The sequence below is a fragment of the Choristoneura fumiferana genome, chromosome 9 (genome assembly GCF_025370935.1).
Source record: "Choristoneura fumiferana chromosome 9, NRCan_CFum_1, whole genome shotgun sequence".
Classification (NCBI taxonomy): Eukaryota; Metazoa; Arthropoda; class Insecta; order Lepidoptera; family Tortricidae; genus Choristoneura; species Choristoneura fumiferana.
This window is the reverse complement of record NC_133480.1, coordinates 10,515,340-10,541,268: the sequence shown is the minus strand read 5'-3', so window position 1 is coordinate 10,541,268 and position 25,929 is coordinate 10,515,340. Positions and strand designations below refer to the sequence as shown.

Here is a 25,929-nt window from a genome sequence, read left to right as displayed (position 1 = left end):
TATCAATCATGGTTATCTTCGATTCTCTTTCGTTCGTCAAAAGAAATGATGTTCATGGTTTAATAAACAGCCATGCGCAAGTCAGGCTCGCACAAGAAGAGTTCCGTGCCAAAAAAGCGTAAAAACACGATTCTTGTAAGAGGAACTGGGGGAGGGCACCTTTAATATGTAACTTTATTTTTATTGCCTATTTATTGTTAAAGCAACGCACTAATAGGAATAATTAATCTGATTTTTTTTTTACTTAATGATTGTAACAAGGTTGTAACTGAAACATCGCGCCTGCACAGGTCAAGTTGAAGCTACCTAAGTACTTAATTTAGGCTGTAATAGTACATTACTTTGAGACCAGTAAGTAAGCCATCCTGGACGAGTAGAAGTTTGATGGCGGAACCGCCAGGTGCGATTACTGGTCGAAGCTTGTATAGATAGAGCTTTTCTCAGAAATGATGATGATGGTGATAATGAAATGACGGTGAATGTGATGTCATGATGATGATGGTGAGGATGAAGATGATAATAATAATAGTGATGATGATGATGATGATAGTCATGATGATTGATGGTGATGATGATGTTGATGATTGATGATTGATGATGCTAATGATGATGATGATAATGGTTGGTAATGATGATTTCGATGATGATGGCTGGTAATGATGATTTTGATGATGATGATGGTGATGATGGTCGTTGATGGCGATGATGATGGTCGTTGATGGTGATGATGATGGTTGGTTGTGATAGTGACGATGATGATGATGATAATGATGAAATGGGCCCATTTCAAACTACTAAGTAGTTAACTACACCCAACACTGCCTCTCGGCCCGAACGCTGTTTAATGACGGGTTCCAAATTTTTAATGAAACCCATATCTGTCCAGGAAGTAAATTTCATACTTACTTCCTGGACAGTTCGAGATTACTGCCTGCCTAGTCTTCAGAATGCGTTACTTCCTACGACGTTTTTGATGACGTAATGGCAACATTTCATACCAATTTTGAGAAAAAGCACTTACGAATGACAAAAATCACTTTTTGTCACTTATAAGTGTTTTTTTACGCGTTTTTTTGCGTTTTGTTACGAATTTTTCTTAATAGTTTTCTTAACAAAACGACACATCCATATGATATTTTGGGGACACATTTGGAGACACGTTTTTTCCTTCGTTTGGAGACAGCTCGGAAACATGGACTAAGTCTACCTCCCAAATTTTGAAATCTGAGAGAAACTCAGGGTACAACGGTAGATAGAAATGCCCCGAAGCGTGTTCAGATATTTTTGACCAAATTTTTGCTCAGAAATTTACGAACTCGACTGTACATAGACTAGACACATACAAAAATCTACCATAATATCGGAAAAGCTTCTGTTGAGAAAATTCCGTCAAGATTAAGAAGAACATAAGAACTCAACAAAGTATATTTTTGCAAACCAGATCTACACTGTTATTTAATGATTTGCATTACAAGATTTACAAATATTTAACACAACTATATTTTTAACACAAGGTCTTTCATGTAGGTAAAGTTTTAAGTAAGGGGACTTTAATAATAAGTTCCCGTTGGCGCACCCTTTGGTTACGGAATCCTAAAGTACTCTGGCAAAACCCACATTGGCTGGATACTGGTATTTTGGCCGGTGATATAACCTCTTTGCACCTTTACGCCTCAGTCAATTATCTCTTCATCCGGGTACAAAATTGAATGCTGTCTTTTTTTTTCATGACAAGTATTTACTTTAGTAACTATAGTGTTGAGTTTTTAATGAGAACAATCTTCATATAAGGGAAAAGTTGCAAAAGTGCCCATTTTTAAGCGGTAAATAGACTTCTTAATTTTGTAGAAAAAATAAAGAAACAATTTTTATGACCCTTAACCTTGAATATCTTAAAACGCAGACACGAAGTCCTATGAGACTTAATTTAAATAAATAAATAATATAATAATTATTCATAAAACAAATCTAAATAATAAATAAATAAGTTTAATTAAACACGAGTTTAAGGTTTCGTTAATGGTACCATACCAATCTATAAGAACTGTACTGTAAGTTTCTGGACCTTTACAAATGTGAATCGTAATTGTCTTAATCACTCGCCATTTGTTATTATACCTTTAACAGTTGCTGTTTAGGTAGTTTATGGGGCTTGTGAATTTAAGTTTTCTTAATCCTAAGCCAAAACTCATATATATCCAAACCGGTTTTCATTTTAACAAAAAGTGGTCTAGAAGAGTCCTTTTGTTATCCACGAGATAAGACTGATAATTATGTTGTTTATTGTTTACAGGAACATCGCCATGGCTGAATCAGAAGAATGCATCAGTAGATTTTTCCAAGATGGCTCCTATGTTGCCATCGAAAAAATTCCCAACAGTATGATGTCGTCACCAAAAAGCCTGGATTGCTCCCAAGACTCCAGCCAAAATTCAATCGATGAAGGAGACTTACTTAGCTTATCATCGCTCACCATTGAAGAACAAGAACCAATCAAAATAAGCCCTTTTTACAATATCACTCCAAGAGAAATGCCATTATCACCACACTACATCTTTGAAGAGGAATTTTCAACTAACCCCTGGGCAATATTAATAGCAACAATTTTCCTAACAAAGACATCAGGAAAAACTGCCAGACCTTACATACAGGCATTTTTCGAAGAATACCCCACGCCTTACCACGTTTTGAATGATTGTCCCGCGTCCCTAGAGAAGTTTTTCAACAACTTGGGCTTAAGGAAAAGAGGCCATATAATCTGGAAGTTGAGTTATCAGTTTGTTTCGTCTAAATGGCGGCGAGCGAGCGATTTGTTCGGCATAGGGAAATACGGGGAAGATGCGTACAGGATATTCTGTTTGGGTCACACGGATCTGGATCCTGGGGATAGATATCTAAAGCTGTACTTGGATTGGCTGCACCAGACGGACTTTTTGAAGGAATGCGGTGTTGCAGACAGTGAATGTGTTATAGAGGATCCAGTTTTAAAGTACTATAGAATTACTTTAAGGGATGTTTAATTTTATTAATCTACTTTAGTTACTTAAATCATGTAATTGTTTTATATTTTTTATACTTGTTTTTGATGCTCAGTGGAAGAAACTTTTCACGCACAAACGTCATATTTTTTGACCTATGCAACTTCTTGTTTAAATAAATGCAATATGTCACTTGTGTATTGTCCAATACGCGTTCGCTCGTTATAGTCCGCATTCATTCCACGTGCCGATAGTACGCAAAATGTGCCATAATTCTATTTATTTACATATTTATTTATTTATTATAGCGTACTCGCTCGGCATTTGTCTCTTCTGGTGTTGCAGGTAACCGTGGCCGCTTACCATCAGGCGATCCGTTTGCTATTCCATACTTTCTAATATTTTACACTACCGCGGAATTACTGTGAGTTTTACTAGTCTCGTGAATGGCGCATGCAACTGTGCTGAAACATCGAGTTAAAATCAAGTACGCGGAACAAATCCCGAAATTAATTCGTAAAAAAACTGCTAACCTGTGTTTCATCAACATAGCTTGCTTCTAAGAATGAGAGCTGGTTTGGGCTGTAGGTAGTTCGAACAAACTTAAAGATATTTATCTGCGTAAAGGACAAATGTTTTAAGTCTGTGATAAACGCCCGCCCTGCACATTTATATTCGGCTTAGGCTCGTAAAACGCACTCGCTGGACATGTGTAGTTTTTCCGAAGGTACACTTCTTTAGAAATATCACTTTATCAGAATGTGCACTATTTGAAAAGTGCTCTGTCGCAGACAGAGCCTTATTTTCAGATGGCACTGTTTCCTAGCCAAAAAAGATCTTTTTTTTTCAAAAGAGCTGTATTTGTGAAAGCGTAGTATAAAATATGTATATTTCGGGATAGTGTGCTTCTTCTGGAAATGTGTACTTAGTACTCGAGAAAATGCACTTATAAAGCAAGTCCATGTATTGTTAAGTGTAAAAATTTCGAATAAATGTTCCAATTGGGAAATTAAATAAATAAAAATAATAAATAATATAATTTTTTATTCACCATCACAAACTAAAAATTACAATACAAGACAGATAACATTATTAAGTGAGTGTTTAAATTATACGTTTTGGAAGTGCACACTTTGGGGAAAGTGAACTTTTAGGATAAGTGGGTTGTCGAGCCTAAGCTTAAAACATTATAGGCTTTTTGACAATAAGTACTGTGGTAATAATAAACTAATAACGAACTAACATAAATGTCACAGGGATCATATTAAAATAGCTCTACCATAGTCTAGTCTAGTGCAAGCTTTGCTTAGTTTGGTATCTAGGTACTGGATTCTCCTTTATCCAGAAATATATACCTTTATCTGTGATCAATATGAATATTGTTATAAGCATTAATATTTTAGAGTGTATTTGCGAAACTGTAACTATAGGCGCTTCCTAGGTATAAGTATGTATTAAAATTTTGAAAAAAAAATATAGTGGTGAAAACAAGATTATAGACATTCAAATGATGTGGTTTAAGTGTTTCGTAAATCTATAGGGTTGAAATATAAAATGTGTATGTTATTATTGTGTATTTCAAATTTCTTGTAGTGTTGTGGTGTTTATACTTTATTATTGGGAACTAATAACCTGTGGCACTTTGTTGGTCAATGTTAGATGTCATTGTTTTTACTTAATGTAAGTTTTATTGTACCGTTTGTGCCCAAATACATAAATAAATAAATAAACTTTGGAGTATAAAATATATGAAAATAAATTTGTTTTCACTTCTCATGCTACTAAATTGTTACTTTAGTCTCTGCATATAGAGAGTTAAGCTCCTTATTAGTCTCGCTCTCTAGGGACTAAATTTACTTTACTTTTAATTTACTTTAGAAACCCTAAACCCCAATCACCGTGTTTGTGAATGGAGAATTATCGCCATTTTCAGTGATCGTGTAGGTAGGTATAGATAATTTTTAGGGCGTGGAAATAACCTCAAAATGTGCATAAATATTAAAATATTTAATTTCGTGATTAATGATTACGAATATGAATCTATTCATTAAATTAAGCATAAATTCATTTTATTATGCATAGTCCAATTAGTTTTCAAGTAACTGTTGGCTAAATAACCGTCTAATGATTTTTTTTCTTCAGTTGCCTTTACTCGTATTGAGCATCTGAGCGTACGTTGTAAAAAAGTAAATTTGTATAGAACATCGTTTTTTTGCCTCGCATTTAAATTGAAATTAGAGTGTTTAACGCGAGACTAAACAACCATAATGAATGACACTCGAGCTATAAAACATCTCGTGTCATTATGGCTGCTTTTAGTCCCTTGTTGAACAATCTACTATTGATTACAAATACCCCAAGTCCGAACAATGACGAGTAAAAGTACGAAATACGAATGAATGTATGTAAAAAAATAGCGTGAACTAAAATAAAAGTAAACTATATAGATAATCAAATTCTAAGTGATAATATAGCAAATAAATATTTTTTATTTCTATTTCAACTTCATCCCAGCCTATCGTCAACAGGCTTCTCAGAACAAGAGGGCTTGGGCCAAGTTCCCACGCGGGCCCATATTTTCAAATACACGGTTTGTAGTGTACATAAAATATAACAGAATTCGAATACTTACCTACTTAGTCCTTAGTATAAAATATATAAAAAATATGTTTTACCAGAATTATTGTCCCTCTGCGTCTGGATGAGCTAAGAAGTTAATTTAGGAAAAGAACCTCTTTCTAAAATAAATTGCAAAAAGTTAACTTATAGAAAATTCTATAAATTTCTTAAAAAAAAAACCACCTATCTAATGGACACAAGAAAATTATCGTGTATCTAACGGACTTCGATCTGGTTAGACGATATAGGTATATTTTTTCTCAAAAATGTCCGTAAAAGTTATTCGGGTGACATCGGGCGATTTACCGGCACGGATAATACCGACATGGAAATATCGACCCGATATTTCGTGTACACGCCCATACAAACTGGTGTCAAACTGACAAGAGTTTCTATGGGCGTGTACACGATATATCATGTCGGTATTGTACGCCGGTAAATAGTGTCACCCCATTATTCTTCTCATATCAGAAGGGAAAGTGCATATAGTTTATGGTCAGCGAAAAATTAAAAAGTTAAAAAAGATTGCACGTTCGAGGCAGGTTCGCTAGCTCGACAATAATGCCGCATACAAATTCCATTACTATCGAAGTCACAAACTTTTTAAAAAGTTAAAAGGGCCATGGAAATGTTGGCACAACTCAAATAAGTACAGTTATTTTGTTAGGACACCGGACTTTTTTATTCGGTCTCAAACAGCTTGTGGTGTTTTCGGTGGCATCTGCAGTTTTTTTTTAATGAAAAATGGCGGGAAAGCATAAACATTTTATTGGAATAAAATTAAATGTCAAATATATTTTGAAGAAAAGTTTATTCATTGGTTTATTCTTACGGTATTTGTTTTTTTTTCCTTCACCATTTTTGAAAAAAAGCTTTATATTAATCTCGGCTAGAATAGCAATTGCTGGCTTCGTATTGAGTAGTTAAACGCACGCTCGTCCGTTTAAAATACTCATACTCAGCCAGCAATTGCCTACTTCCACTGCGACTGCCACGAATAAATCTACTATTTTATTTTTTATGAACTAAGTTATCAACTTAAGAAAAATTTGGGTATAAATCGGTAATAAAACTTAAATATAAATTAAATAACTATCTACTTTAAACACAGCTACCTAAAGACCTACCTCCTTAGGTTAATAATTAGAGGTATCCATTATAACGTCACACCAGTTTTGATTATTTTAGGGTTCCCTAAGCCACAGTGTAAGAAAAGTTCTTAGACTTTGCCTAATCGAAGATCTCGAAGGGTGACAGCCGTAACACTTAATGTCGCTACGCTACTAATGTCCGTCAGCAAAAACCGTAAGTAATAGATATATCTATTAATTATAATAGGGTATATCTAGTCCCGCTATAACATCAACAAATAATTTAAAAAAATGTAGTTATGAGATATAAAGGCAAGTTTTTACCAATATAAAGTGACTCCACATTGGTTTTATTTGCAAGTAAAGGCTCTGCAAATGCTGGATTTTTATAGACATACCTACAAACAAATTTGTATGGAATTTTCGGGGTTTACTAATGTTTCGGTGAATAACGTTTGGCAACCTGTTTCATTTCGCAACTTTTCTTTTCCCAACTGTTTAATACTTCTGAAACTGTAAATATTTCAGGATTTTTATAAAACTAACCTAACCTAACCTAAAGGGCACACATCTACACGATGGCCCTGAAATAAATCCTGAAATATTTACAGTTTTAGAGTTTGCGAAATGAAAAGTTGCGAAATGAAACAGGTTGCCAAACGTTACGTTGCGAAAAGGCAGTACTCGAATTGTCGGTATGTGAGTCCGATTCGCGCTTGGCTGATATTTTAGACCCATAAGATTCGCAAGTTTTATTCGTAACTATTTATACAGGTAAAAGATTACGAAACGACGATTTTTAACAACGGGAGTCGGGAGTTTCTTGACAGGTGAAATAATTCTATCCTACTTAATATTATTATAAATGTGGAAGTTTGTGAAGATGTTTGGAGATTTGGATGTTTGTTACTCAATCACATAATAACGGCTCAACAGATTTAGGACATGAAACTTGGCGTACAGTTTTTTATTTGAAAAGTTTCACGGACATAATAATGCCGACAAAATGGTACCTATGTAACAATAAGAAAATTTTTTTTAGGGTACCTCTCATGGAAGTGGAGGTGTTTTTTTTTCATCCAACCCTATGGTGTGGGGTACCGTTGGATAAAACCTTTAGGGGTTTGCGAAGACGATTTTTCGATTCAGTGATTTTTTCATGAAAATCGAGCGTCCCCCCCTCCAAAATCTAAAGCGGTGGGTGGAAAAATTTGAAAAAATTCAGGATGGTATTAAGTAAGTATATCAAACTTTCAAGGAAAACTATAACGGCTAAGTTTGATTGAGAATTATTAGTAGTTTAAGAGTAAATAGCAGCCCAGGTATAAAATATACCTAAACTTGGAAGATTCCGTGTAAAATACGAAATTGTTACTTAATTTTTTCGTAATGGCTACGGAACCCTATTTTGGGCGTGTCCGACACGCTCTTGGCCGGTTTTTATTTTTTATCTCAGATTTAGCAAGCAATGTGAATGAGTGATACCTTAAATGAAAGAACAACAAACAGGCATATTTTTAAAAATGTTTGTACATTTAGAGGATTTTTTTATTTTTTTTCATGGCACAGAAAAATTACTCTGTTCCAACCTAAGACATTTTTAGTAATTTCGAACGCCTCCATTTTGTTTTTGTGGCAAGAAAGACACTTAAAAATTATTTCATTTGGTCCAATACACATTTAACTATCCGAAATAAAAGATTTTGTTTACAAATTAATGCTCGTTTATCAAATTCTGGGTATTTTCCTAAAATTTCTAAATTTTCAATTAAAAAAAAAACAAATTTCGGCTAAGATACATGGCTAAAAATGTTCAAAAATACCTCGGCTATCACCACCGTAAAGCTTTGCACGTAGCTACCAAACACCCTGTGTAGCAATGCATGAAAAATAAAAGGTATCTAGCAGTGAACAATGTTTCCTCTAATGTTATTTCATCGCAATCGAAGTGAAAAGCAGTGTGTACAGTCACCAGCATTAATATCTACCTCAGCGGAGAGTGCAAAAATATCTGACACGTCCTTCCAGCCCTAGAAATAGAGTCGTATCAGATATTTATGCACGCTTGTTGTGTCAGACATTGGTGCTGGTGACTGTACAAGCCACAAATAAAGAAGTTTGTACATATATTTTTTAATTATTTTTAATTTAGGTATATAAAACTAAAAATCAACCAAATCAATCGAAATAGATAAATAAAATTAAAATTTTATAATTATATACTAATGCACATACATAGTAAGTGAACAATAAGGGCTATAGTTTTTTGTCTCACTAGATGGCGCACTGTTGCGTGAGGTTTTTAAGTATGGCTTTCGAAGTCTGTTATTACGGGCGTGAAAACAAAGTTTAGATTAATAATCTAAATTTTGTTTTCTTTGTTTTGATTTTAAAATCATATTGAATACACCTTAAAACCGTACCATAAAAATATCGAGCATGCCACAGTGTTGCATAGTCCCCGTTTTGTTCGGAAAAAAGGGAGAAAAAAGGTTTCCGAAAGACAAAACTGTCTCAAAACACAGACATTCATTGCCCCGGAACGCATATTTGCTATAATTAATTTCAGATATTGCAAAGTATTCACAAAATTATTCTAATTATAAACAAACCCGCGTAGCTCACCCAAACACTATGAGATTTGATATTTCGGAGACCTTACGCTACACTAGCGCCTCTAGTGGCGAATTCATACGCGGTAGCTCTCATTGTCTCCATTGTTGCTATTTCATTTCCTCGCCATCGAAGTGAAAAGTAGAATGTAGAACATTTTCCTCTCGACATGTGCCTGAAATCTATATCAGGTGGATGGCTAATATGAACGCCTCGGGTAAAATGTCTCATTTTATGCTCTTGTTTGTACACAATCTACTATTTTTTATTACTTTTTTTTTTCATTTGTACAACTTACTTCCCTTGGCTTGACCTGCTGCATTAACTGAAGTTTAAATTTTAAAAACCGGTCTGAATCTGTTTGTCGATTAAAAATAGATTTGTTTTAACACCACGACACCCAACAAGTATAGCTACTAGCCTAATGTAACGTCATAATGTAATGTATGTACAGTACACCGTTTTCATTTGCTTATGATATCAATATGAAAGTATAACTTTCATTCACAAATTATTATATATCTTATGTTTTTGTTCAGAGTGATATTACTTTCAGGCACAATAAGCATCTAAATCAGATAAATAAAGTAACGTCAAAACGAAAATGAGATCGTACGTTCACGATGTTTCAAACATTCCCGCCACATTCTTATCCATAAATAAACCAATAGAGCGCTATTCGTGCTACCAACCTCTAGAAAAATGCCGGAGTGATTACTCGCCGCGTTGTTGGCAGTAGTGTCGACTGTGGCAAATGGTGGATTGCGTTGCGTTTTGTCGTGCTCTGTGTAAAATATTTACGTAAAATAGTGTTAATTTCGCGGTGCAGTGTTTCTGACTAATAGAAACATGTCGGAAACACTGCCGAACACCAAAAAACAACTTCCAAGGCAACTGGTGAGTGTTTATTGTTAATTTTTTACGTATTTAGTCCCGGGTGACGCCATGGTGGCTTTATCTGGGATCACGTAAACACGAAATGGTGCATCGCTGCATCGTGTATCGATTAATGAAACTTATGGGAATGTGTTAGAAATATTATCAGGGTATATGCTATCAATGATGATCATAGTCATCGAGGGTCATCGGACTCAGTTTTTTTGCGATCACGCCGCGACCGAGTTTAAAACGCGGCGGCCGTATGTATTCGCGCATGCGAGAAGGAGTCAAAATCTATAATAGTTCCGTAGGCCGCAGCATTGCGAAGTAGCGGCGTTTGTGTGGACAAGGTGCGTGCAGCGGCTTTGACGGTTTCTGAGCATCTGGTAGGGACATGAAGGCGTTTCCTGCGGGTTAGAGGAGAGGGCAGGCGACCAGGGGCGTGCGCTGTGGCTCCGTCGGCCGACTAGCCGAGTACTCGACAGCAACACGGTTACTCGTCGCTCGTCGACACTGCTGCGAGTAGTGCGAGTTCGCTCCACTCGCAATTTCTTTATAGGTTTACACTTCACTACAACATTACTCGTCGAATGTATGCCTAACTAATGATTAGCGTTTGATTTATATTTAGACCTGTTCGACACATTCTCGTGTCACTACGCTCTTTGTTTCGGTCCGCGAAGGTAAACAGCCCTCGCATCAAAGTTTTATTGTTATGCCAGCATAATTACGTGCCCGCTTAGCCACAGTTCTCTCTTAGGCCGTAAGATTTCATTGACCTTGGAGTACAATAAATAATGGTAACTAACCTACTTCCTACTTGATACCACCTTTATTAAGTAAAACCTACAAAGATGATCATCATTATAACTATAGTTCAGCTGCATAAAAAATACACCCAAAAAATACACCAATCTCAGATGTATTCGTTCACTTCAAGTGTTAAAAGTGAAAGTCTGTCTGGCCAGAAAGTGACAGTATTGTCTAGTTCCACCTGTACCTGTCACTAACTAGGCATCATATCAATTTTCGTTTTCAGTAGAACTGTCCTAATTCCAAATTTTTGTTAGTAAGCAATCAATTTTATACTCAACTCCTAGATAAGATAACACTAAATTCATGTTTGAGTTAGATTGTAAGTTTAAGGCACATATTTATGTTATATCTGAAACACATAAACAGGTTAAAATCAAATAAATAGCTGATTTTAAATTGTACAAACTGGTTTAATACCAAATATATTTTTTAGCAACTTCCAAGTAAAATTATTATCCTCCGTTCATCATTAATTTATTCCTACAGCGTGAGCGCAAGCAACGCAAGCTTTACTCAGATGAGTGGGCCCTTGGAGATGACGATGTGGAAGGAGGACGAGGGTTCTCCCTCGCTGACAAGCTGGAGAGCCAGCGGTTTGACCACCCTGGCTCCATACATGAAATGTTTGGGACGGAGCTCACAGTCTCCTACCTTCAGAAGAATGGATTCACTACCCCATTGCTGTTCAAGGAGAAAACTGGATTGGGATTGAGGTATGTATATCTAGTGACGTCACACCATGCTAATAAGTGTCGCACGGCGTGACGTCGCGCGGAATTTTAACTGGCTATATGTTCATCATTAAATATAAATAAATATCATAAATATCACGGGACAATTCACACCAATTGACTTAGTCCCAAAGTAAACTTAGCAAAGCTTGTGTTATGGGTACTAAGCAATAGATAAATATAGATACAGATACTGTGGGGACTGTAACTTGGTAGGAGCTTAGGTAAAAGGGATCTACGCGCGTGACTTTAAACTCAGTTCAAATAAAAAGGATATTTCTTCAATTGTTAGATTTATTCAGTATTTAGAGCTTAGCAATACTTTACAGAGATAAGTCCAGCCGCTCAGGCTTTCGAGAGCAATCTGTGCTCTCTGTATCATGTATACCGCTGTCAAACTCTTTTAAAATCAAATTCTAGAATCATACAATACAAAAATACTATCATTATACATAATACAGTCAATCTAGCGTGCCAGGTGGTCAGTTTGACCACCTGCCAGCGGTATACAGCCTAGTTCCTACAATACATACTTAAATACATTTTAAATACCCAAGACCCGAGAACAAGCATTCCTATTTTTCATACAAATATCTGCCCCGACACGGGAATCGAACCCGGGTCCTCAAGCTTCGTAGTCAGGTTCTCTAACCACTAGGCCATGTGGTTGTCGCTGTTTGTTAATTTTACACAAGCATAAAATGTGTCCAATATTTTCGGAGAAGAAGAATTTTTTTGGGTAACTAGCCAATCCAAAAGGAAAGGATTGATCTGTTTAGGGTTCTGTAGCCAAAATGGCAAAAACGGAACCCTTATAGTTTCGCCATGTCGGTCTGTCCGTCCGCGGCTTTGCTCAGGGACTATCAATGGTAGAAAGCTGTAATTTTGCACGAATATAATTGTCGGCGTAGTTTATATATATATATATAAACGCCGACAAAATGGTACAATAAAAAATTTTTTTAGAAGACCTCCCATAGACGTAAAGTGGGGGTGATTTTTTTTCTCATCCAATCTTGTAGTGTGGGGTATCGTTGGATAGGTCTTTTAAAATCTACACCGGTAGGTGGACAAATTTGAAAAAAATCAGGATGGTAGTAAGTATATCAAACTTACAAGGAAAACTATAATGGTTAAGTTTCCTTGAGAATTATTAGTAGTTGAGTAAATAGCAGCCTAAAGTATAAAATACACCTAAATTTGGAATATTCCGTACAAAATACGAAAACCTTAGAAGAAAATTACTTAATTTTTTCGTGATGGCTACGGAACCCTATTTCGGGCGTGTTCGACACGCTCTTGGCCGGTTTTATTAACTTTCATAGTTATATGGCATAAATATGAAAAGTAAATACTTTACTTTCTTCTTTGTTCAAACAAATGACTGAGGTTGAAATGTACTTGATGTCATTGGGCTAAATTAAAGCCAGGCCAGGACTGATATTTTATTTTGAATGTTGGTACGGTCAAGGACTTTAATTCATGAGCCACCATGGAACTATTTCACAGTAAACGTCATAGTGACATCGCAATGAGGGCTATCGCGTATGAATTCGCCGCTAGAGGCGCTAGTGTAGCGTGAGGTCTCAGAAATGTCAAATCTCAGTTTTTGGGTGAGCTACGCGGGTTCAATAAAATCCAATCAATGTCAAATGCAATATCTGAGCTTAAAGGGGTTTATGCGTTAGCCGGGCTTATTTTGCACGGTATGTCCGGACCAATACCGCTGAAATTATCCATACGTTTAAATATTTCCTAATTAATTAACTGATAACTAGTTATCATAAATGGAGAATATTTCTGTTATGATGTACCCACTCTGCACTTAAAGCATACGAGAGTTTTTTTTGGTTTTGTCCCTTTTTCTGGGTCAATCGGAGAAGGTCGAGAGAATTAGCATAAAAAACTGCACGTGAGCCCCCTTGCCCTTCTATTCTTTTCAGAACGTGCCATTGTATAGAAGAAATTAATATAAATAATAATTTTCAATTAAAGAGCATTATTTAATGTTTGTTTATTTAATTGCTCAAGGTTAGCACATATACTATTTCGCATTCGCTCGGTCACTAAGTAAAAACCTACTCAATAGACTTTAATAACCTGTAATGGATCTAAAACCGGTACTGGTTTCAAAGTTTACGTGGAAGATCGTCGCTTGTATTTCATTATTTAAAAAAAATAATTTGGAAAGATATACCTAGTTAATTTCTCTCTCTGAGTACACGGTTGTTAGTGCTTTCACAATAGTTATTGTATCACATTTATTAAAATCACATTTATCTTGTAATATTTTATTTTAGTTTAGTGTCATTTAAAAATAGATAATGTAACTCTTTATAGGCAACATTATTCCTACTTTTGCTTTACAGCAGTACAATACACTAGCTTTATTGAACACTTACTCGTATAACGTAGTATTTTCAACCTTTGGGCACCTCTTTTAGTGGGTGGCATTAACTTAAAAATACGCTGATTATGATCATGTATGATTATTTAGTATGTACTTACGAATGTACATACAAATTGCATAAAGTGGTGATATAAGGGGGCCAAATATTATAACTAGACCAAAGGTTGGAACTAGATCGCGCTATGAAAATGTAGAAACACATCGCTCTAAATTATGACTAAACTTTTAATTACTTGAATCAAGTTGAATCACTAGTCCTATTCATCGTCACCTTATCAATATACCTAGACACCAAAATTATACAATCATAACATAAGAATAACGTAAACCTAATTCCGTCCAACAGCGAATGTATAAGTTTAATCACTACGAAATCACATTTTAATTGGCAGATCCCCAGAACTGCCCATAAGTGAAGTCGAAGTCGAGTAATTTCATTACATCAAGTCATACTTTATTAATTCATAAGTTTAAGTTTTTTTATTTTTCATACATTTAATAATTCATACTGGTGCTACTTATTGATATTAACCTGTTTTGCGAAAAGTTAATTACTATAATCGAATCGATCTTATAAATAGAAAATAGTCAAATAAAAATAATTGGCGTCTTTGCATGCGTAGACGTGAATTACCTACGTGATAGAATCTGTAACCATCATGCCACGATTTACGTAAAGATTAGTTGTCATAGAAATGTTTTGCAAGTTCCATCTATTAACCACAATACCCACCACGGAACGGACGAGTTGCCATCACTATATCAGCCTTAGGACGTCCATTGAACTGTTGGACATAGGCTTCACCCATACGGGACCAGTTATTAAGAAAACAAAAGTTGGTAAAAGTGTTCGATCAACCACTGCAATTTAACATAATTCTGCACTGCATTTTTAGATAATTTAATAGGAGTAGGGGATTTCCCCATAAATTACTCATTCTATTTAATTGAGTTAAGAGTTGAAAACAGTCTGTGGTTTCATGTGAATTTACAGTATGTGTGGGTTTCAGGTCAATAAGGCCACTAAAATTCTGACAATCCACTAAATAAAGTAGCGTTTGTGTCGAAAAAAAAAACAAATTTGACAACCAGAAAACTAAGTACTAGTCTGGTAACCGAGTCCTGTACCCTTAGTGTAAGTTTTCGGTTACAAATACGTCTCGATCGCGTTCGCGTTAAAATCTCAATTTGTATGGAAACACGAACATTGCAAACGTTCCGCTAGAGGCGCTGTTCGTGTTCCATATAAATTGAGATTTTTACGCGAACGCGTTCGAGTCGTATTTTGTAACCAAAAACTTACACTAAGGGCACCGGCACACTGGCACAAGCAATGCGAATCAAAATTCAAGCTAACAAGCGACAAATGATAAGCCGCTTATTCACATTCGCACGAATACACGAACTAGCAAGACATAGTAACGTCTTCGACACAGTAAAGACAGACATAGTAAAGTTTTAGACATAGTAAAGTTCCCTAACTTATGTATCCACTTTTTCATACTAGTTGCATAGAAAACTGGATACACATGTTGTTAGGGCACCGACTGTACGACATCCTCTCTCTTTTTAGGGTTCCGTACCCAAAGGGTGCCAACGGGACCCTATTACTGAGATTCCGCTGTCTGTCTGTCTGTCTGTGTACAAATTAAAGGGGGTCGTCGTACAAGAAATGTGTTTTTTTTCAGCGTTTTTTGGTTGCTAGGTGTTATTAGCCGTTGCTAACGCGACCGAGTCGCATAGCAACGGGTCGCTATGTAGTTTGAATATTTACCATTAAATTTGCGATTTTAATGATGTTTTATAAAAGCTTCAGTAATATAATATAGTGACTGTCTGATTGTGTGGTTTATTCGATTTTGTGCAAAATTAATAAAGCAATTTATGAACCACAAACCTCAATGAAGCCAACTTTGATGAAGCGCTCGCCAAATCCACACCGTATTAATCACTGTTTACCTATTGCTTCTTACACCAAAAAAATCATACTACGTTTTTAACACTATTATATACTAAGGTTTAATTATAATACAGTTTAAAATTTATTCACACTAGTCGAGCTTCTTATTATTTAATTTACACAACATACGAAGTCCGCCAAATTTCCCGCGAATGAACCGCGCTGACAGCCATTTTTTTTGAGCGGGCATTGGTTTCGGAAGCAAACAGCCAGAACCAAAGAGAATGAGGATTCAAATTGTTTTTATTCGAAATACTTGCACAAGTGCTTACATTTCGGCGATGTTTTTAGAAGCTTTTCTTTAGCTTGCCCTGTTTGTTTATTTATTTATTTATTGTTTGTTTTGCTCAAATCTTGGAAGCTAAATTTGACCCACTTCCAGTGGTCCGATCGACTTGAAATTTGGCATACTTATGTAAATTTAGTGACAATACAATAATCTGGTAGTGACATCTTGGTGGTCCTGCCAGGATCGTCTCTGCAGGAGGGAATTCCTCAATAGTTAATAGTACCGACTTGAAATTTGGTACAAATATGCAGTTTAGATGACAATGCAAGTACAGTCAACAAAAAGTACATTCGGCAAAAAATGCTTGTATTAAAAATGTTGTTTTTTTACAAAAACTTATTATTAGCTATGTTTGCTCGGGTGGAATCTTTCCACTCAAATTTTAAGTGGATATCTTCAACCTAAAGAGCTGAAATTTTACACGCATTTATAAATCCGATGACAATGCAATAAGTATTATTATAACATGGAGTTGATCTGATGAAAAAGCTAGCAGGTGACCATAGGAACTCTGTGATAAACGACACGACCGTTGGTCGTCTTGACGAGTAGGTACTTTGGTAACCAGGGGCATAAAGTACAGTCAGCAAAAAAAACTTATATTAGAAGAATTCGAAAAAAAAAAATTTATTGAACTGTTTACGGAACCCTTCATGTACGAGTCCGACTCGCACTTGACCATTTTTTGTCTTATAAGGAAAGGTTTTTTTTATTTTGTTTTGTTGTTTTTCACTAACTGAAATTAGTTCTTATTGTATGCCTACTAACACATGTATATGGACTACTTATGTTTGAAATAAAAAAATATTACTATTATTATTACTACATACTATAATATTAAGTATATTACTTTTTCATTGACCGATTGGTTCAGTCAGTGGTTAAATTTGAAGACTGTGTACAAGTTTGTGGGCTCGATCCCCACTGTTGTGACCTGTGTTGCATATTACGTACCTAGTTGTGATAGATATTTTTTTCAAACCCATTTTTTTATTTGTCGCCACTTATCGGTCTTGCATGAAAAACTACTGATTTCATACAAATAAATAGTTAGGTATAATTATTATTTTTTGAGTACATTATCTTAGTATCTAAGGTAGTAAGTAAAAAAAATAGTTTTTACTTACTACCTTGTTTAGCCAATTCTATCCCATTACAAGGACGGATTTCATTACGATTTGGCCAATAGAGTTCGAGCGAAATAAGGGGGCCTTTATTAGCTTCGCTTCATGTACAAATTTATTTGTTTCCTGCTGTCGGATTTACTTCATATTAGTATGACAATACCACAATTATTGGAGCTCCGAGGACAATATATAATTAAGTATTATCAGCAAAAAAATGTTTAGCAATTGTCGGCAAACGAGTAGACGCGGCATTTGGTTGTACCTAATCTAGACAGTTTGACAACTTGTTGCTTCCTTAATCTTTGAAGTCTGAAAATGGTTGAGAGACAGAATTTCTAGCATGCACATGCGTGCTTACAGGCGGTGCGAGTGACTTATCACACCTCTATCCTTACACGTACCTACACCAGGGTGGAACCTTTTCATAATCAATTTCGCTATGATTTCACTGGTAAAATGTATAGGATGTCTACGTGACATTAGTAGAACGAAGATGTTGACTGATATGAATCTTACAAGTACTTAACATTATACACCCACCCAAGGTTTAGCCAGGGCAAGGGCAAGGTCGGTAGCCGTTCGAGCTTTACCTCAGTATTTTATTTATATTATAGTATTCCTAGCTGTTGCCCGCGACCTTATCTGCATAGAATTCGCTTATCGCTATCCCGCGGAGACTGCATTTTTCCGAGATAAAAAGTAGCCTATGTCCTTATAGTAGTCCTTCCTCGGGACTCGAACTATTTCCATACCGAATTTCGTCTAAATCGGTTTAGCGGTTGAAGCGTGAATAGGTAACAGACAGACAGACAGTTACTTCCACATTTTATAATATTATAGTAAGGATATTTTGGTACTCCTTATGTATTAGCGGGAGGAAAGGCATGTCGCAGGACCTCCGCAGGACTGGCGGAGGAGTGTGATAGAGTACTTATAGTAGTTATGTTTGCTGTTCCGCTCTTTCCCGATGCTCTCCCTCTCTCTCTCTCTCAAAATGGCGCATTAAATACGTGCCTTGTATTGTGTGTGTCTTATGGAAATAAACTCCATTAATTAATTGCGACGTATACCCCCTGTTTCACCATCCATTGATTAAATTTATCCGTCAAATACAATTGATCAATGGGTGGTGAAACAGCCCCTTACAATATATTACAGGTTAGTGGTACGTCGGTTAAGGAAGTCCACGGGTGTTTGTAAATGGTGTTTAGTCTTGAAGTCACTTGACTGCGAGATAAAACAAGCATTGAACTACAAAATCAGAATTCTATGTAATGTGTGTTTGAGATGCACTAGATTTAGCTTTTTAACCGACTTCAAAAAAGGAGGAGTTTATCTATTCGGTTGTATTTTTTTTTAATATATATATTTGTTATCTTAGAACTCCGTCATTTATGAACCGATTTGATTTTTTTTTGCGTTTTTCTAGGAATGCTTTCAATTAGGTCCCATAAGCACCAAATCAGGATCTGATGATTGGATCCTAAGGAAATCGAGGGAACTCTTCAAATGTTGTAGGGCCGCCTATGGTAATTTTGATATATTTAGTAGTAACTCGTGCATTTGCTTTTGAAAATCATCATCTGGTGAAGTGGAACTGATTATGAAGACCACAGTTGACCATCGGAGTTACTACTCAATAACAAGTATTTCACGGGTTGAATTTCAATTACTTCAACACAGTTGCTAAGCAATTTATGCTCCTCTTAATTCATATGGTGAAATGGAATGGGTGGTGAAGCACCAGGACTCCTCAATAATGAACGTCGACATTAAACTATTGCATCTTAGATTATTTACACTAAACGAGCCAGCAGGAATGATTGAAGCGCAATATGTAGTGCGTAGCTGAGGTAGGCGACTATAGGTAAACTCCTGTTGGCTCGTGCTGAGGCACCGACTTTAGGTTGGTGAAAGATTATTTTCATGGTTTTTCGTAGTCGGTTCAATTTTTTGCTATTTTTTTTTAAATGTAAATATGGAATGGACTCGCTGCTGGGGTTTTTCCATCTAGCTATTATTTGGGCACCTTCAAAAGGCGAGTGTATCGCCTATTACAACTATTACAAGGCCGGCAACGCACCCGCAGTCCTAATAATGCTGTAGGTGTCCATGGGCGGCGGTGATCATTTACCATCAGGTGACCCGCCTGCTCGTTTGCCAGCTGTTCTATAAAAAAATACTTTTGTTCATTTCTAGATGAAAAAATCAAGTTCAATAATTACACCATAATTTGCATTACTTAATTAATAATTTGGTATCAATAGAAAAACGGTTAAAATTTTCCTCTAGTTTCTGCTTAGTTTCTGCGCCTTTACCGTAAATCAGGCACAGGTCCGCGTAGCGAACATGTTGCGTGCAATATTGAAGTTCAAATGGCGCTAAAGAATTTTGTTGGTAGTCTTGGCTGTGTATTCGCACTCTGAGTAAATTTTTTAGATTTTATCAGTCAAGGCTGTTTCGCGACCGTCTAGGGAAAATTCGTTTTAGGTTTATTCGTCAGCTCCGATTCGTTTAAATGCCGAACATTCGACACCAGTACTTGTGCGACTGCAATGATTACAGTAAGTTCTAAACTAAACATTGAGAAACATTAAGTACTTAGATATTTTTTAGTTTTTTCACCAAATTTCGTATTTAGTACTAGAGCAGTGTCCGAAGTTCGGCCGAAAGTCGGCCGAATTTTTTATTTTTACCGAATGTTCGGCCGAAGTTCTCGGCCCATCTCTATTACCGTCACATGGCCGTAAGGTGAAAAATTATTCACTGTTCATTTTCATTACTTAACTAATAATTCTTGTAAGTCGTTTAACGAAATGGCCAACCCTCATATTTTAAACAAGGTAGAATTGTGAAGTTAGAGCTTGTATTAGTTGGGCGTCTAGAGTTAGAAACTTGGTTCTAAGTTTAAGAGATCTGATAGTCATAACTTTTTGACAGTGGCGAGCCTTTCTCAACTAGCCGACAAAAAAAATTAAATGAAAAAAAAAATGAAAATGTTTTTTGATGCAATTAGAAAGATACAAAAGAAATAAAATAAATTTAAGTAACATGACATGACAGGTTAAAAAAAACTTGTATGAAGGAAGAGTAATAAGTAAAGCGGTCTCACTCTCTTTCAAAATTTATCATTATTTAAGTATTAAGTACCTATGAAGGCTGAACCTGTTGTTAAACAGGACAAAAGGTTTTTTATTGGTCGCTTACATAAACGTTTAAAAGTTTATTCTGGGCAAAGGAGGCTGACGAAACTTTGTAGCTTGTAGCTATGGAAGCAGCCAATGAAAACCGCTGCCGTAACTCTTACAAGAAATAAGTACTCGTTTTTAGGGTTTTCAGAATCTATTTTTAAGATGACTTATTGTACAATCAGCCAAATAAGTGGTCTATAATTTTTAAATTACTCTATCAAATGAATGTGTATAATTAACGACTGTGACAATAAGTTTTTTTTCCTTGTTATTTAATATTTTGCTCTATGGGCTAATGTGACAAATTTGTACGAAGCCCGTTTTAAAATAAAAAAAGAACGTGTTGCTAAAGTCGAACTTTCAAGTTGACACTTGACAGACACTTGACGTCTTATCAACATTATTGTTTAATAATACTTATCAACTTTAGGGTGGTAGACTACAATATTTCTTTCCGGTGGCGAATGCACTAGTCCCAAAACGCACTATTAGTCAATACACTCTAATTTCGAAGCTCCTCTTTTCATAAGAAACTAGGCCCAAAACACCATATTTCCAAAAAGGTTCATTCTCGATTTACACGAGAACCATTGAGAACTAGTCCCAAAATACCTACACCTTTCCCAAAATACCCCAAATCGTGCTTACCTGTAGGTGGCGTAATACTTCATTCTCATAATGCATAGTTCTCAAAACATTCTAGTTCCAAAATACCCTATTTTTTTTCTTTTATTTTCAAATGACTCTTTGAAATTGCTTTCAGCCGTAACCGTTACCCGTTTGACGCCAAGAGTATTTTTGCAAAAACAGTTTTTATTGAAATATTATTTTGAGCTATATCTACAGGATGTAATCGTTAAGTGTAGCCAGGCGATAGTTCCGTAAATATATCTGATATCAGAAAATTTCAATAATTTATCGTTAACTATTGAGTAAAATTACATTAATAACTTTTTTTAAAATAAGACTAGAAATATTAAAAGTATTAAGTTTAAACGCTTCCATACTTAAGTACGACGACGACTTCGCTCCTTAAAGAACGTCGGTGTCATAAGAGATAAAACCGCTTGAGATTCATTATTTGCACGAATAAACTGTAATAAAATACTAAAACTACCGTGTATGAAATAATAAAATCTAACATTTATTTAATGTCTCGCTTTTGTATTCATTTAAAACCGTCAGATAATAATAGATCGTTACGCCTGAAAGCAATTTCAAAGAGTCATTCGAAAATAAAAGAAAAAAAATTAGGGTATTTTGGAACTAGAGTGTTTTGAGAACTATGCATTATGAGAATGAAGTATTACGCCACCTACAGGTGAACACAATTTGGAGTATTTTGGGAAAGGTGTATTTTGGGACTAGTTCTCAATGGTTCTCGTGTAAATCGAGAATGAGCCTTTTTGGAAATATGGTGTTTTGGGCCTAGTTTCTTATGAGAAGAGGGGCTTTCGAAATTAGAGTGTATTGACTACTAGTGCGTTTTGGGACTAGTGCATTCGCCACCGGAAAGCAATATTTTTAGCTGATGGCAAGTCGAGTTCAGAAACTTGAGCAAAAATTTGATCAAAAATAACCGAACACGACTCTATTGTTAACGGCGTAGAAGCGTGTTCAGATATTTTTGATCAAATTTTTGCTCACAAGTTTATGAACTCAACTGTATGATGCAATACAATAACTTTTTATTGTACTTGTACACCACATAAAGAACAATCCCGAACAGTACGATGCAGAGCAGAGCCGTCTCTTTCAGGCAAACTTTGAAAACAGAAATAAGAAAAAAACATAAACAGGCGGCCAATACGAAATTTTCTGAAAATATCGGTTACGTATTTTTTCTTTTGTCGATTGATGATGATGACAAACGGATGTTAGCGAACGCGTCGCACAACAAAGTTCATATTTAATTTAACAGTGGATCGTGCGACCCGATCGCAGTCGCGTGTCGCGGTCGCCGACATCGGAACTTACGATACCTTTAGGTTTAAAAATCGAAGAACTATAATACTAGAGTCAGTAACTGTGAGTTCTAAATTTGTTATGTCCGATAACCGTGAACTGGTACTTAAGCCATTATTAGATTTTTGTATCCATTAGATAATTCCAGGACTTCATGGTTCCAAAAAATAGAAAATATAAACAATTGGTAATTAGTATCAGGTAATGCATATCCCAGTAGGTTTCGAGAGACGTGCCCTGTTAAATGGATTCACGACCAATTAACGTACCTTTCTTGATAGATATAGTAAAATTACAAAGAGTAGGGGTAATTGAATAAAAATTGACAGCGTGAGCAAGATATTATTATGAAGAATTCATCTGTGATGTGACTGTCTTAGGGAACAAAAATCTAAGAGCTTGTTCACACTAGCGTTTTTACCGGCAGTTTCTCGGCGGAGCGGGAACGGGGCGAGCCGCTGCGTGCCATCGCGGTGCGGTCGCGTGGACGCCGCGTTAAGTAACGTACGGTCACTAATACAGCAGGGCTACGAGTACTACAAAACTCGAAACTCGAAGTTCGTAGCGTGCGTTCCCTCTGACACTTATACTATTTAATACGAGAGCGAGAGGGACGGTACGATACGAACTTCGAGTTTCGTAGTAGCCCTGCTGGCGCGGCGTCATCGTGGCGGCACGCCGGCGGCAAATAATCGCTATGATATCGCAGCGTACTCGTCGCGTGCACGCCGCGTTCCCGCTCCGCCGAGAAACCTAACCTAAAATTAAACCAATATTTTTGATCACCTCAATACTATTTATAAGACAAATTTAACAAAAAACTTAGCACGTTAACATCGCGATAAGTGAATATGAGTCCAAGTAGGTACATTCGTGAAGGGACGGTTGTTTTATGTCTGCAATAAACGCGAACGTGCTAAGGGGGCGGTTGTGCCTATTATAAACGAGATACTGGACCTCTTAATCAATTAACTTTTACAATAGTCTATGACTATGAATTGTGTCTACTGGAAAGCAATTGCTTACAAATTATACAATTAAAAACTTGTTTGCAACCATTATGACAGGAAAGCTAGTTCGTCTGCACTCTTATTTTTCAAATATCTTCGTTCATTTGTTAAAAAGTTTTCATTGGTATGATCTTTTCCTATATTATCCTACTAGCCTGTTGCCCGCGACTCCGTCCGCGTTGTATTCATTTATCGCTATCCCGCGGGAACTATGAAATTTTCCGGAATAAAAACTATCCTATATCCTTCCCCGGGACTTAAACTATCTGTATACCGAATTTCATCTAAATCGGTTCAGCGACTTAGACATGATTGAGTAACAAACATCCAAACATCTTCACAAACTTTCACATTTATAATATTAAGTAGGATATTCTATGTCCCTTGAGTTAAAAATCAATTGTCCTTTGCAAAAACAGGTTCGGCCCATTTGTACTCTACCCAATTATTGAAACCACTTGTCCCTTTATTTTCCTTAAATTTCTTTAGCTTAGTTTCTATCACTTATTATTTTAGACCTAGTAGTATAGATTATTGGTTAGTTCGTTATGAGGTCCACTAGGTCTATTTTTACGCGCAATACTTTTTGTGTCAAGCTACCTTCATCACCTGCCGGTCACATGGAATTTCCAATGAGTTGTCGGCACCAACTGTTTATTTGCAGGCAAGGAACTGTAATTACTAGTCTTTTGTGTTCCAGTATAATCTACTTTTCTAAATACATGTCCAATGAGCGCAGCTTATCAGCAAAATGACTTGGTTTATGTACAGTTACAGCCAACCTAAATGTAATAAGATAAAGCACTCAGAAATATCTGAGGCTATTCGTATAGCTGTCAGAGTGTATCAGGTGTTTTTATTGCTCTGTTAAGAGTTGTTTGTTATTAAGTATTGTCGATGACTGTACTTTTATGCTCGCGGCTTTGATTTCGTTACAGAATTTCCCAAACCGAGGGAATTTTACTGTCTTTATTTAGATCGTAATGGAAAATTCTAGCTTTCCCGGTGGAGGGAGGTAGGCTACAATGAGTCAGTCACAATTATTTTATCATCATCATTATCATCTCGGTCTATATACATCCCATTGCAAGACATAGGCCTCCATTCGGTATGAAAAGGGATTTTGATGTAGCTCCCACGCGGGACCAGTGAATAATTTTATAACTAAAGATGAGTCATCTTACAAAATAACCGAAAAACATGCTCCTAACGCGACGTCAACAACAAACATCTACACTTTATGCCCTATTTCCTTCGGTTTTGAAAAGCATATTTTTGATATTTTCTTTGACGTTATACTTATAAGGCTAGAGGCTTCAATTATAGGTCCTCACTGAAAATCAGCGCCACGGCTCGCCGTGGCATTATGCTGAGTGGGGACCTAATGTATGTCTTGTCTTTTTTCCATTGTTATGTGATTGTGATGTTTTTTATGATGTTAAATAAATGCATTTTCTTTTTTTCTCATTTCCTTCAATCTGGTTTCTTTTTACTCTTTATTTTCGGTGCGCTAATTTAACATAGATAATATCATTGGTCAGTCGGGGATGTTTTTTTTTTACATATTTGGACCAGTCTGCGCCTACGCGTTTTTTTTTTTATTTCAAGGTACGAAGTATTGACATTACTTACATAAATTTTGGTTTAATTATGTTTTTTATAATAGGGCCAATGTCCAGAAAAAGGATTTATTTAAGGTCAAATTTACCTATGTGATAGCTTATTAGCTTGTTAGTTAGTTCTCTTAACTTTGCCGTTGATTTTAAGGATAAGCTGTATTACCTATAAGATAATCATGCAAAATAGACGCAATAGGGAACAACCGGCCCTGAAAATGTACGCAAATTTTACTCCAACAGCGAAAGGTCAAACTGTACGATTCTGACAACAAAAACGCGACTCAATCACAATGATTACGTAACTAAACCCATATCATATATTCCAACTTAAGGTAGAGGAGAGTAAACGATTAACTTAAAGTTCTATCCTATTTGGGCTGATTGAATCGGCGTGTTTACTTTGTTTTACAATGAACCCGTTTGTTCCAGGGTGCCGACCAGTAATTTCACAGTGAACGATGTGCGCATGTGCGTGGGCTCGCGACGCCTTCTAGATGTTATGGATGTAAATACGCAGAAAAACATCGAAATGACAATGAAGGTATTGTAATTTCTTTAAGGTACCTGGATGCATATTGAATTCATTTGTTTTGATTTTAAAGGAAGCTGTCTGGAGTGTCTGATTAATTTT

The 25,929-nt window shown here is 36.0% G+C and overlaps 2 protein-coding genes across 2 annotated transcripts in view; both read left to right on the top strand.

Annotated features, from left to right (window-relative positions):
• Positions 1–2,205: 2,205 nt before the first annotated feature.
• Positions 2,206–3,264, top strand: LOC141430826 (methyl-CpG-binding domain protein 4-like). Its single transcript, XM_074091683.1, has one exon. The coding sequence runs from the start codon at positions 2,274–2,276 to the stop codon at positions 3,018–3,020; it is 747 nt and encodes a 248-aa protein (XP_073947784.1). The 5' UTR covers positions 2,206–2,273; the 3' UTR covers positions 3,021–3,264.
• Positions 3,265–10,040: 6,776 nt separating this feature from the next.
• The window catches only part of Kdm2 (Lysine demethylase 2), a 35,983-nt gene continuing 20,094 nt past the window's right edge, over positions 10,041–25,929 (top strand). The window contains exons 1-3 of the mRNA XM_074092300.1: positions 10,041–10,198; positions 11,483–11,709; positions 25,728–25,839. Coding sequence (XP_073948401.1) covers positions 10,151–10,198; positions 11,483–11,709; positions 25,728–25,839 — 387 coding nt within the window. The 5' untranslated portion in view covers positions 10,041–10,150. The remainder of the gene's footprint in view (positions 10,199–11,482; positions 11,710–25,727; positions 25,840–25,929) is intronic.